The sequence below is a fragment of the Panthera onca genome, chromosome F1 (genome assembly GCF_046562875.1).
Source record: "Panthera onca isolate mPanOnc1 chromosome F1, mPanOnc1 haplotype 2, whole genome shotgun sequence".
Lineage (NCBI taxonomy): Eukaryota > Metazoa > Chordata > Mammalia > Carnivora > Felidae > Panthera > Panthera onca.
This window is the reverse complement of record NC_138355.1, coordinates 16,290,829-16,305,734: the sequence shown is the minus strand read 5'-3', so window position 1 is coordinate 16,305,734 and position 14,906 is coordinate 16,290,829. Positions and strand designations below refer to the sequence as shown.

At 39.7% G+C, this 14,906-nt stretch overlaps 1 protein-coding gene across 1 annotated transcript in view; it reads right to left on the bottom strand.

Annotated features, from left to right (window-relative positions):
* MROH9 (maestro heat like repeat family member 9) overlaps positions 1–14,906 on the bottom strand; it is an 88,952-nt gene that overhangs the window by 15,091 nt on the left and 58,955 nt on the right. The window contains exons 11-15 of the mRNA XM_060643486.3: positions 13,659–13,813; positions 10,906–11,071; positions 9,601–9,743; positions 8,467–8,604; positions 6,579–6,699 (exon numbers count right to left, since the gene is read on the bottom strand). Coding sequence (XP_060499469.1) covers positions 6,579–6,699; positions 8,467–8,604; positions 9,601–9,743; positions 10,906–11,071; positions 13,659–13,813 — 723 coding nt within the window. The remainder of the gene's footprint in view (positions 1–6,578; positions 6,700–8,466; positions 8,605–9,600; positions 9,744–10,905; positions 11,072–13,658; positions 13,814–14,906) is intronic.

The window sequence follows — 14,906 nt, the reverse complement described above, 5'->3', positions numbered from 1 at the left end:
CATAATTTCTGAGTTCTCTGGAAGGAGAAGTAGCAGTCATAATAGGAAATAAATGCATATATATCTATATATCATCTGTATCTATATCTGTATATGTCTCTAGTTGACCTTTGATCAACACAGGTTTGAACTCTCTGGGTCCACTTATATGCAGATTTTTTACACCACAGTACTATAAATGTATTTCCTTTTCCTTATGATTTTTTACAATAGCATTTTCTTTTCTCTAGCTTACTTTATTGTTAGAATACAGTATATAATACATATAACATACAGAATATGTGTTAATTGATGGTTTATGTCATTGGAAAAGGCTTCCAATCAACAGTAGGCTATCGATGGTTAGGTTTTTGGGGGACTCAAAGTTACATGTGGATTTTTGATGGTATGGAGGTCAGTGTTCCAACTCCCATGTTGTTAGAAATTATATATATATATACGTATACTTGTGTATATATATACGTATATATATACATATATATACATGTATATATATACATGTGTGTGTGTGTGTATATATATATATATGTAAATTTTGTTTTTCTCTCCATTCTCGGGAACTTAGTGACTCAATTTAAATTACCTCCCTCTCTCAGATTGTAGTTCGGTAGGTGAATTCCTTAACAGAGAATGGTTATATATACTCGGAGGCCGTGCCTACCATGGGCCAGGCACTATGCTAGTAAATGGGGAAACAGTAGTGAGCAAAACAGTCTCAATCTATGACCTTGTGGTCATGACTGGCAAGAAAGGCTGATACTGTACAACGATGCTATACTACACTGTAAGAGATAGGATATTATGCCAATGAAAACAGAGTTGCTAATTGTGATCAGTACTAGCAAGAAAAGCTACAAGGTGCCACAAAAACATTTAAAGGAAAACTGAATTTAGATTGTGCATTTGTAGACTGAAATTAGAATGAGGATTGTTATTTAGATTTGGACTTGAAAGCAGAGTTGGCATTAGCTAGATAAAGTGTTTGGAGACGATAACCCCAAGGAAGGTAACCCATGTGCAAAGGCCCTGTGGTAGATGAGCAGGGTGTGTTTGAACATCTGAAAGAAGGCCAGAGTGATAGGATGAGAAGGGAAGAGAAGACTGAAAGGTAGTGAGGCTGGAGGGCGGGCAGGGATGGGGAGGCCAGTTTATGGAGTTTTAGTATTTAATAGCTAATACCCAAAATGAAGATGTGATTACCACGAGCCTTTATACATCTAGTAACTAGCAGCCAAAATATACATATTTTAAAAATGTCTTAGAAACACAAGTGACAGTTTAACAAAAAACATTTCAAGAATTTAAAATATGACTAAGGTCAAGTACACAGAAAAATAGAGAGCAAGAGAGCAAAAGTGAGAGGGAAGGAGAGACCATATATTCTTTTCAACATTCCAAACAACTTTCACAGAAATTGATTATCAGATCAAAAAAATCAATAACTTCCCTAAAACAAATCATTTAAAAAGCACCTTTAAAAAAATCATGATGTATGTAAGAAAAGAAGAAACCAAGAAGAAAGTTTAAATGGAAGAAAAAAAGCCCATAAGCACTTGGAAATTTAAGAGAATTCTCCCTTTTGTGGCTCAAAATGGTAAACCACAGAGGAACTCAAACATCCAACAAAGATTACTGCAGAACAATGAAAATGAAAATAAAATAGATGTGTACATGGTGGTTGGAAGTAAATGCACAACTTGACTTTGCTTGAAAAGAAATGTTAAAAATGAATACATTATTTATTTCCTGAAATTATGAGAAATAAAATATCACAAGAAATAAGAACATGCTAAAGAAAATTGGCGTAAGAAAATAACAAGGAGAGAAGCAGGGGTTATGGACTTGGGAATCAGAAACACAGTGGATTAATCAATCTAATGGCTGTGCTATGGGAAAAAAAAGCATTATAATAGACAAATTTTGACCAATATCATATTAAAAAGAACAAACAAAATGAACAGTGAGAAAAGGGGTGTGACATAGATTGAACTTTAAAGAGAATATTGGATATTCTCTATGTCAATGGTTCCTAACCAAGATGCACACTAGGATCTTCTGGGACAGCTTTTCTTTTCTTTTCTTTTCTTTTCTTTTCTTTTCTTTTCCTTTCTTTTCTTTTTTCTTTCTTTCTTTCTTTCTTTCTTTCTTTCTTTCTTTCTTTCTCTTTCTCTTTCTTTCTTTCTTTCTCTTTCTTTCTTTCTTTCTTTCTTTCTTTCTTTTTTAATGTTTATTTATTTTTGAGAGAGAGGGAGAGCACGAGTTGGGGGGGAGCGAACAGGAGGAAAAGGAGGAAAAGGGTTAGAAGCAGGCTCTGCCCTGAGACTAGAGAGCCCAATGCAGGGCTCAAACTCACAGATGGCAAAATCATGAGAAACTATATCCATTAGAAATAGACACTAAAGTGTACTCATTGCTTTTGGAATATCATGTCTTCTTGACCTTTACTTGAACCATGATGTATTCTTTTTTTTTTAGTCAGGAGATCATTTGGACAATGTTGATATATTCAGTTCAAATCTAATATAACAGAGTTTATATTAGCTTTTTATGGCTTTATGTTTGCCTCATCTTTCTCTCACCTGGAAAAACTTGGTGCCAACAGTATTAATATATTTGCTTACTTGCTTTCTGCTGTAAAATTTATACCATAGTCTTAAAATTATAGCATCAACATACAGTATCTATAAACCTCCTGGATAAAAGTGAATATTTCTTTACAGAATTTTTTTTGTCCTTAGAATATATTTCACTAAGGATGTATTTATTGTCAAAGTACATGTTCATAGGTCACTTTATATCCTTCACAAATGTGTGTATTTGAGGGAGAGACACAGAGACAGAGAGAGAAATATACCATTCACTGAGAAAAACACCAAGATCAGAATGGGTAAATGGGCAAGGGAGAGGTCAGATAATTCACAAAATGGAACTTTAAAGGCCAAGGCAAAAACACATGATTCAGGAAAGTAATTTGAACACAAGTAACAATATGGTATCCTTATTTTTCATACATCAGGATCATATACCTAGAAAATCCAAAGGAATTAACAAAAATATTATTAGAATTACTGTTAGGGCACAGGAGAGTAGCTGAATTTAAGACAATACAGTCTAATTTTCCTGAACATCCCCAGCAATAATGAGCTTGAAAATTGAATGAAAAAGGCCACATTTGGGAAAACAGTATGGAGGTTCCTCAAAAAATTAAAACTAGAAATACCAGATGATCCAATAATTCCACTATTGGGTATTTTCCCAAAGAAAACAAAAATACGAATTCAAAAAGATACATGCACCCCTATGTTTATTGCAGCATTATTTACATTAGTCAAGATACGGAAGCAACCCAAGTGTCCATCCATAGATGAATGGGTAAAGATGTGGCACACACACAGCGGAATATTATCCAGCCATTAAAAAGGTGAGATGTTGCCTTTGCAGCAACACGGACGGACCTAGAGAGTATCACGCTGACTGAAATAATTCAGACAGAAAGACAAATACCACACGGTTTCACTCATATGTGGAACCTAAAAAACAGAACAAACAAATAAACAAATAAGAAGCAGAATCAGGTTCGTAAATACAGAGAACAAACTGATGTTTGCCAAAAAGAAGAGGGAGGGGGAGAGGGACAGGCAAAATGGTGGAAGAGAGTGGGAGAGACAGGCTTCCAGTTATGGAATGCATAAATCACGGGAATAAAAGATACAGCACTGGGAACACAGTGGTATCGTAATAGCGTTGCGTAGTGAAAGCTATACATGCAGTGATCATATAGCATAACGCGTAGAGTCATAGAATCACTATGTTGTACACCTGAACCTACCTTAATATTGGGTGGTAGCTATCTCCAAACACAAAACAAACCCGAAAACCTGTACCCAACGTGATACTTAATAAAGATAAATTTGAGAACCAAAACAAAGAAGCCACATTTACACTGACAGCTTAAAATTATACAAAGTACGTAAGAATTCCAAAATTAATATGTAAGACTTATATGAAAATGGCAAAATATTGAATAAAAAAAGAGAAGTGGAAATATTGTAAAAATTCCTAAAAAGCACATCGCTTTAATTCAACTGCATAGTTTCAGTGAAAGTGTTTTTCCTTTAAACCTGACAAAATTATTTTAAAATGTAACCAGAAGGACAAATACATAGGACGGACTAAACACATTTTGAAGAGAGTGTAGGGAAAGTTGTTTTGCAAGATATTAAAGTTTACTGCAGGGGCCCCTGCGTGGCTCAGGACTGGTTAAGTGTCCGACTTTGGTTCAGGTCGTGATCTCATGGTTCGTGGGTTCAAGCCCCTTGTCAGGCTCTGTGCTGACAGCTCAGAGCCTGGATCCTGCTTCAGATTCTGTGTCTCCCCCTCTCTCTGCCCCTTCCCCACTCATGCTCTGTCTCTCCCTCTCTCTCAAAAATAAATAAACAAAAAAATTTTTTTTTTAATTTTATTGCAAACTGCCGTAATTCCATTGTGATATTTCCACAGGAGTGAAAATATAAATGGAGCCTAACAGTGTAATCCGGGGTAGACCCTACTATGGGTATGTGTTGTGTGTATGTGTGTATGTACATGAAATTAATAATAGAATTCATGAAGGTAGTATCACCAGTGAGTAGTGAATTTAAGGCTTATTAATTAAATGATGCTGGGATCGGAAGTTAATTACTCACTGAAAACTAAAGTTATATCCTACTTCATGGTATACCATATAAACTTCATGGGAAACGACATTACATGTAAAAATTTATATAAATGTGAATAGATTATAAACGAATATTTGTCAATTCTTCAGCCACAGATTTTTAATGCTTAATTTTTAAAAAAAAAATCACGTTTCATAAACAAAATTAAAAGGCAAACAACAAACTGGGCCCTGGTTATCAACAGGCATTATAATTAAATGTATAACATATTTAACATCCTTCGCAAATTTCTGTGTGTGTGTGTTGTGTGAGAGAGAGGGAGAGACACAGCGACAGAGGATCACACAATTCATTGAGAGAAACACTAAGACTTTTGTAGGCAAACGGGCAAAGGAGAGATCGGATTGTTCAGATTATGGAAATTTAATTTCTGAATGATGATAGTTTTAAAATGTTCAACCTCTCGAAACATTTAAAAGTTAAGGACAAGTCAAATCACATCCTCCTCTGAAATTGGAGAACTCATCAATAATGGCAAGAGTGCAGTGAGAGCACCCACAAACTGCACGGGAGTCTTCCAGAAATCAGTCTAGCAATAACAATCCTTGGCCTTGAGAATGCTTAGACTCTTCTGTTATCATTTCAGATACTTGGGATCTATTAGAAGGAAGTAAACTAAAATACTAAAAGAAAGAAGATTTAGGCACAAACATGTAAACTCTATGGTTACTTAGATCAGTAGAAAATTAGAAATAACATATATAAATAAATGTCATAAGCATCAATAGTACCGTGTTAAATATTGTTGGCTGACACGACTAAACTAAGGTAAAATACATAGATTGTGCGCTCAGAACAGCTAAAGGCCACGTCACCTCACAGTCAACTGGACAGTTGAGGATGGCCCAGAAGCTTCAATTAGAGAAAGCAGTAGAAGGATGTGGTCATTACTTAGCTCCTGGAAGGACAGGCCTGCCAATCTCCAATAGCAGTAAGCACTATATTCATGATTAGACAGGCAATCAGGGTTCGCTATCGTCTGTCACGGTAATAACGCTTCTATCTATAAATATAAATAAATCTTAGGTCATTTGTAAATTTCTTTTGAATGTATCATTTTATAGGAGCAATTATGTATGTCATATTTAGGCCTATTTAATGTTTGTATATACTTAAAGGACAATACAATGAAAATAATGAATCGTATAATAAAAGTAATGAGAGATTCAAATGGATCAAGCAAGTTTGAGACCATTGGTGATTTGGTACCGCAATGTTCAGTTAAACTGATTTATGTATATTTCTAAAAGCTTTAGAAGTAGGTAGTATATAATCTTTTATAGTTTATTAACTGTTTCGCTGACTATGATGTTTGAAATTACATCAAAATTTTGAGAATATTTAATATGGTGCCTTAGACCAGTACTTCATTATATATTACCTCTATGGAAAAATTATATTTGACTCAGATAGTTTCAACTTATACAACTTTCTACCTGCCTTTTAGAAATCAAAGGACTTCCTCAATTTGCTTGACTCTAGTATAGTATTACAATCTATGGTAGATATTTATACACAAATTAATGTAGTTCTATATCTTCATTTTACTCAGTCATTTGGACCATCCCTTTTTTTCCCCCCAGTCTGAAGTATCATTCATTTCCCAGATGCTACCTGCTATCTTTAAGTAAACTCAATTATCCCTTGATATACTTTCACAAGCATGCAGAGATATACGACTACAAAAATAATTGAGTCTTTGCAAATCCACATCTCCTAGGAAACGACTAAAGTTATCCGTCATTGTCTTAACCCTTGATAAGAATCAATATTCAGAGAGGGAGATAAAAGTTTGGAGTGTTGCCTTAAGTTTGCGTAAGGAAAGAGGACCTGGTTGTTCGGTCTCCTAATAAAACTCACTTCAGTGAAGAATATTACTGTGATGACACTGTCTTCTGACCGTCTAGGACCTTCCACTGAGAGCTTGTAGAGATACTGCAAAGTCTCTGGAAACTGTGGAAAGTTGTATTCACTGAGGGTTCTGTAAAAGAGAATAAGGCACTGAATTAGCAAAGACGATGAAAACTCTTCTTGCATCAGCAAATGCTACTGGTATGCTAGAGAGCAGCATTATCCTCATATTTTGTACTCCCAGGTAAAAATAAAGATCTTTTCTAATCCCTAGTCCAAGGCAAACTGCATCCCCATTCTGAATTCTATGCAGACTCCAGGGAATTATATATACCTGGATCACTGACATGTCTCTTTCCTTAACATCACTCCTTTTCCTATCTTTCCCCTCCTGTGCCACATAACAGAATGCCCTATAATACCGCAAGCTCCTTCCTGCCCGACCAAAAGAAGAGAAAACAAATAGCGCAAAATAAATACCCTAGCAATCCAAGATGGCTGCATAGGTCACCATCATGGTTTTAGACCAAGTCCTTCCTTGGAACGATACAATGAAGAAGAGAGTTTGGGACTATCGTGTGTTACTCGGGAGGAGGGGTGGTGAGTCCCGATTCACTAAGCCATTCTGGACAGTGACCAGGCTTACGGTTGTCCCGACACACTGGTCTGGATCAGATGGGTGGTGGCAGGCCTGGGAAAGTTGACGTGACAGGTTTCATTGGAAGACTCTGGGTTGGCATTCTAAACCAGGGCTTCTCAAACTTTAACGTGCATGCAAATTACCCAGGGATCTTGCTAAAAAGCAGATTCTGGTTCGGTGGGTCTGGAGTGGGCCATATGAGATCCTCTTCTGCTTTCTATTTGTAACTTGCAGGTGCTGCTGTAGCTGCTGGTCTGTGGACCACACTTTGAGTAAGAAGATCCAAAAGTACTAAGGATATTGTGGTTCTTAACTAGTAGCCACTTGTGGGGTGCAGATGTATCATGCTTTTATAAAATAAGATGTGTTCCTGAAATCTATGTGCAAATAATATGCCATGTGAAATGCAGCAAAAGCCCAGAGACCATAGAGCCTGTACTTTCTGAGTTGTTACAACTTCAAATGGTCTATTATGTGGTCAAGTCCATGTATCTTGATTTTTGATCAGAAAAATCTGATCCCTATAATCAGAAATTTGCTAACTAGAAAGAAAAAAAAAGCCTCTGGTACAAGAAAAATCAAACTTCTCTTTCCTGCTTTTCCAAATTTGTCTCATTGAGAACAGATTTCTATTGAACCTCTTTAAGTATTTAAAAAAATTTTTTTTTAACGTGTATTTATTTTTGAGACAGAGAGAGACAGAGCATGAACAGGGGAGGGGCAGAGACAGAGGGAGAAACAGAATCTGAAACAGGCTCCAGGCTCTGAGCGGTCAGCACAGAGCCCAACACGGGGCTCGAACTCACGGACCGCCAGATCATGACCTGAGCCGAAGTCGGACGCTTAACCGACTGAGCCACCCAGGCGCCCCTCTATTGAACCTCTTTAAAGTGGGAGCACATCCATAACTGATGCCTGCAGAGCAGGAATCAGCTCACAGTAGAGGAAAGAAAAAGTAAATTTACCTCGTTCTCCATATCTGAAAGAGAAACCTGCTCTTTGGAGGGAGGATGACTAGGTATCTTCATCATCAAGTAGGAGGACAAGGAAAGGGAAAACTATCCCAATAAGTAATAAACTCCTCAAAATAAGGAAAGCATTAGAAATCAAATGGCAATTCAGGGCAATTTAGGAGAGACTGGGAAGTCGGAGTGGATATTGATGGCGTTCACACGTGGCTTCACTGAAGAAAGATGGAGACAGAGACAGAAAGATGAGATAGAGACAGAGAACCCTGTGCAGAGCCCCCGTTCTTACTTGGCAATAAGGTAGACCCCCTGATGGTGAAACAGCTCTTCGGAAAACTGGTTCCAGCAGTTCTTTTTCTTCAGAGCAATATCCACCTGCTGCAGTCCAGAACAATTCAGCAGAACTCTCAGGGCATCCCGGGCATAGCTAAGGCCCCAAAGAAGAGCCGAGTCACCACTTGACAGTGGCCTTCACATAGTGAAGTTCATGTGACCTGCCTTTTCATTCTGTCTGGGGCAGGATGCTGGTTTGGGGACAGGGGATGTTTCAAAGCAAACCAACTTTCAGTGCTCTCCGTCTTTCCTGATTAACAATACATGGGATGGAGGGTTCCATTGAAATGGTGGCATGTAAAATCTGGGATTAATCATGGAGCAGCTTAGTCATTTGTTAGCTTAACAGGTTATTAGCACAAAATATTAAATGATGTGATAATTTGCTGAAAGTGTCCGCAGGGTTTCTTCTTCAGATGCTTTAAATAAATAGATACATTCTCATCTGTGTGGGATGATTTGGTGCATGTCTGCTTGAAAGACGGAGAATGGGTTAAATATCTTAATGGGATGCATTGTGCTTTGGAGTTTTGCCTGGCTTAGAAGTCCACCCCCGATGCGGGCAAATAGCAGGCAGTGGGTCCAGATTTCCCTGGGGCAAAGCTAACTGTACCTCCTTGGGTGAAAGGGAACAGCTGAATCTTACATGGACAGAATGTGTACCCTCTTAAGCCCACACATCACATCACCAATCATAAAACTTCACAGTTCATAAAGCACATTTGCACGCGTTATTTTAATCTCACACGTACAATTACCACGAGAAATCACTTTCAGGGAGTAAATGGCAGAGCTAGCATGGGCCTGGCTTTGGATCTAAAGCTCCTACCTGCTCTCTCTCCCCTTGGTGCCCCCCAACCCGCTCCGACTGTGGCAGAAAGTGGGGGTGCTTCTTTATACACGCCACATACACTCAGGGAGGGTGCTAGCTCACTTCTAGGTACTCGGGGTAGTTTCACAAAGAAAACTGTAATAAATGAATGCATTGCGTAGGATTATAAGGAGTTCCACATGAACCCGAGGGACTAGAAATAGTTGACAGCTGGGAGCTTATTTCTTATTGACTCTGAAATAACCACTGCAATCTCACAACGGCCTGTCCTCTGTCACCAGTCTCAGTTCACTGATGTAGAAGACTTGGAGCATGAGGGCCATCAGGAGCTGGGGGAAAAACTGGGCCACTGCTTTCTTGTACGAAGCAACAGGCAGCAATGTGCACAGGGCCTGGGATGCCTACAAGGGAAGGAAAAAGAAGTCAAGAATGTAGCCATCTGCCTCTAAGCCCAGTCAGCCTTAGTGAGGGGGAAGGGAGGAACACCGCAATCCCTCCTGCAACCCCCTGAAGGCAGCCTGGAGCGTGCATGCATATTCATTCATTTCCTAACAGCTATGGAGTCCATTTTGAATGGAACTATGCCCAGTATTCTATGGCAATGGACTCTCAAAGTACTATCAACAACCCCCTGGGTGCCAGACTGGAAGAAGCAAGCTGGTTCCCAAGGACAGTATACTTTCCAGTGTCCCCTTCATATGTGGCCATGAAGGATGGTCCTGCCAATAACCCATGTCCTTCCCGTGCTTCAATAATCCAGGCCAGTGAGATGGTTAAGAGGAGACAGGCCAGATCACTAACAGTTGTTGGGCCCAGGAACCACTGCAACACCCACCTGCCACATCAGAGAAACACATCCCACCACCTCACATTTGTGGAGCGCTACCCATTTTGTTTCCCATTATGTCTCTGTAAGACTAGAATTTACTCCCAGGAGTGGTGAGTTTAGTCCTTGGGAGATACAAAATGGTGGGCGCAAATGACATCAGGGCTTCACATGCGTATCAAAGTCTATCCAGTCTAGCCAGTGGCTAGTCTCTGAGACCATCTCCAAACTTCCGCCCTCGCTCCATTCTCTCCTTTCAGTTTCCTTGGAGTCACTCACTTACTAGGCAAGCTCCCATCTATGGGGCTTTTGTCTTTCTGTCTAGATATTCTTCTCTCTTGCCCAGGTATTTGCAAGGATCACTCCTTCACTCTCTGACTGGATGTCACCTCAGCAGAGGCCCCTCCCCTGACCAACCTTCCTAAACTCCCTGTCACTTTCTTTTACTCACATCACTTTATGTCTTTTCTCAGCTCTATATCATCTGATACATAACACAGTTTTGTGTTCATTGTCTGTGTCTTTTACCAGAATGTATGCTTCCTGGTCGAGGTGTGACATACAGTAGGCGCTCAATAAATATGTGTTGGATGAGTGAATGAATGAATGAATGAATGAAGGAGAGGACAGTGTCCAGAAGTATGACCGAGTCCGTGGGAAGATGGGGATTTTCATGATCAGAAAAACAACACCAGGACAAGGAAGCACTTAGTACTTAATACTTAAGTATTACTTACCGCTACAGGCATCATATTAGTAGTATCGAGAGAGAAACGTCTTCTTTCCTGGAGGCTAGCATGCACTTCCCCAGGCTTTCCTTTCAGTATCAATAAGATTGTTTTCAGCACATGAGGGGCCACGCTTGACTCAGAACCTGCCGCGTGCCACATCAGTATCAAAGTGCTGCAAACACAGCCCCCACCCCCCGCCCAACCATTACGATGAGAATCAGGTTATTCATTTCCTGCTTAATACAGTGTCATGAATCGAAGTCTTTTTTTTTTCTTTTACATGTTTATATACCAAAGAGATCACAGACAAGTCTAAACCAAACTGGTATGCTCATTTCCAAATGATCTCATTAAGTCTCTTGTCCTTGAAAACAGAGGAAGAGTGTCCGTGAGATCTTACGGAAAATACAGTCTGCAAGTCTGCAAGTTGATTTCCTACCACATTTAATTTTTAAAAAATGTTTATTCATTTTTGAGAGACAGAGACAGAGCATGAGCGGGGGAGGGTCAGAGAGAGGGAGACACAGAATCTGAAACAGGCTCCAGGCTCTGAGCGGTCAGCACAGAGCCGGACGCGGGGCTCGAACTCACGGACCGCGAGATCATGACCTGAGCCGAAGTCGGCCGCTTAACTGACTGAGCCACCCAGGCGCCGTAATTTTCTACCATATTTAAATATCTGTCCAGCTCAGTATCAAGAACTGATCAGCTTTCCCCACTCTGTACTCTGGTCCTCCCATCTTGTGACCTCGTTTGTCCAGGAATAACAGAATATTTAAAAAACTGGTATGGAAATACAAATTAACATATAAATAAATACATCAACTTAAAAAAAAAACCCAAAGAGGTAGAAATACTAAGTAAAAGATTAACTATATAAATTTAAATATTAGAAAATTAGATTTAAAAAATTGAGCTCAGGGGGGTGGGCCCTTTAGTGAAAGGTCACACACATTCCAGTGGCACAGGTGTCACTAGCACCCTGGCTTCTCTACCTCCAGTCCCCTCCCTCCCTCTGCACACCTAGCCCCTTTTCAAGATTATTTTTACTAGTGCTCATCTTAAAAACTGCTACACATCTCTGTGTGGGTACATTCCTGATACCTTGTCAATCCATGCGGGGTTCTGGATCCTACTGCTCAGTCTCTCTGAGTTTAGGTTCCTAATAGGGGGCCTGGTCCCCTGGAACAGAGACATACCAGCTCTTTAGAATCCGTTACTCAACTGTTCCTGCCTTTGGGGCTCAGCTTGCAACCAAGCTTAGACCCACATGGACATCAGTTTCACATGGTCTGTCTCATTCCCTTACCTCTCAGATCATACCTTCTAACCAATCAGACATTTCTTCTGTTTGTCTGTTGTAGCTCAACTCTAAATCCCACTCTTTTCTGCCGCAGCCCTCACCTAGATACACAAGATCTGCTCATGACTATTTAAAAAAAAATTTCTTAATGTTTATTTTTGAGAGAGAGCGCGCACAAGTAGGGGAGGAGCAGAGAGAGAGGGAGACACAGAATCCAAAGCAGGCTCCAGGCTCTGAGCTGTCAGCACAGAGCCCGACGCGGGGCTCGAACTCACAAACCGTGAGACTGTGACTGGAGCCAAAGTCAGATGCTTAACAGACTGAGCTACCCAGGCGCCCCTGCTGGTGACTATTTTAATGAAGTTCACTTAACCCTATGCTTGCTTTCTGTACTCCCTCATTTCATATCGTTTGTACTGGATTCATTGGCAACTTGTACCCATTTTCAACAAAATGTTCGAAGGCTGGTAATATTTAACATACAATGGGGTGCTTAATTCCTGAATGAGAAAACGCTGAGTCTTATGAAGATTTTTAATTTCCAGGAATTTTCTAGGTAGTAAAATACTTTGTGAATCTAAACCTCCTAAATAGATACAAGCTTTCAGTTGGAAAAAGAAAGTCAGTCATATAATTGGTTTGGCATTTTGTGAGTTTTGATGTCCTTTTACAGATGTTAACTCATTTAACCCACAATAATTGACTTACATATAAAAAAGAATTTTCCTCATTTCACATACAGGGAAATCTGATCAAGGAATTTAGAAACTTGTGTGGCTGGGAAGGAATTCAGATTCGTTTCCAAAGCCTGCATCCTTTTCGTAATGTAACTTCCTGCCTTTTACACTGCTAATAGTAGAGAAGTATTACCTTCCTTCTCAAGGTACAAATGGTAGAAATGGAGTGATGTCCTTTACTCTGCTCGTCTAATGTGTGTTAGGCTCATACTGTCCCATAGGCTCACACTGGTATTCTTTTCTCCTTAATATTTTCTGTGATCCTGGATCATGAATTTCAGATAAACATGTAAGTAACAGGGGACTCTCCATTATATCTGGGAATTTTTAATGTTTCATTATTTTATTGGCAGGTGGAAATGCCTTCCATCTGCTCTTCATAAGTGAGAAAAAAAGCACTGTAAGTTTTATTACTTATGGGGAAAACGTCCATCATCACTCTGAGGAGTGATTTGTTCCCGTGGTATATGCAGCAGAACACAATTTAAAGCCTCAGATTAAAAATAGTGACGAGGATCATTTGTCAGTGGTCTATAGTATTGTGTAGATATCGTGCAAGAATATGAATAACATGTATGATCTTACTTAAGCTTTATGATCATCCTGTGTGTTACAAACATAGATATCCTCTTTGAGAAAAAAAAGAAGCCCGAGTCTAGCTCTGTCTGATTCTGGAGACTGGGAACAAAGCACTGTAGGAAGGGGTGAGGGGGCCTTACTTGTCCGCTGGAACTGGATAATCCATAAGCTGAAAGATGACCTTCTTTGGTGAAGTGCGTGTCAGCAAGGTAGTGACCCGCAGCATGGCTTGCCTCATCACATGAGAAGAGTTTTCACGCAGTTTCTTATAAATAGCATCCACAATCTTAGACACCTGGAAAAGTAATTTCAAGGGTCAAACAAGTGCCTCTTGTTCCATGGCAACCTGTCAACCAAGACATTTCTTGGATTAAGAATTCGGTCCTTTTCAGAATGGCCACGGCAGCAATCTACACACAAATACGCACTAGAGGAAAGCATATTCACGTGTGCGACTACACAATGTAAAATACTTATTTGGATGAGAAGAAGCCTATCTATTTACTATAGTGGAAAAATACCTGTTTTTTTAAATTTTAATTTATTTACTAAAATGTTTTAATGTTTATTTTTGAGAGACAGAGCATGAGCGGGGGAAGGGCAGAGAGAGGGGGAGACACAGAATCCAAGGCAGGCTCCAGGTTCTGAGCTGTCAGCACAGAGCCCGAAGCTGGGCTTGAACTCACAAACCACGAGATCATGGCCTGAGCCGGAGTCGGACGCTCAACTGACTGAACCACCCAGGTACCCCAAAATACCCATTAAAGAGTTTATTTGGGGAAGGTAGGCTTCATTATATAAAACACATAGGCTCAGTGTAGAAAACATGTGTATAATTCAAGTCCTTTAAGAAGGAAGTCAAAATAGGGGCGCCTGGGTGGCTCAGTTGGTTGGGCGTCCAACTTCAGCCAGGTCATGATCTCATGGCTCATGAGTTCAAGCCCCGCCTTGGACTGTGGGCTGACAGCTCAGAGCCTGGAGCCTGCTTCAGATTCTGTCTGTCTGTCTGTCTGTCTCTCTCTCTCTCTCTCTCTCTCTGCTTCTTCCCCACTCATCCTCTCTCTCTCTCTCAAAAAATGAATAAACATTAAAAAAAAATGGAAAAAAAGAAGGAAGTCAAAATAATGGAACAGAAAAACAATGGAACTGTATACTTTAAAAACTTTCTGGCAATTAAAGAAGACTTGAATGTGCATATGGAATGGGGAAACTGTGTTTGGAAGAATGGCCCAGAATGGTAAACACTGAGTCATAAGCTTGCAAATTTTATTCATAGGTCCTATGTGTGTTCAATGTTTTCCCCTTTTTATGCATTCCTAAACAAGGAGATTTCTAGTTAGACCTGAAATTTGTCTCAAGCTAATGGTTGTAGATTCAACATCAATTTT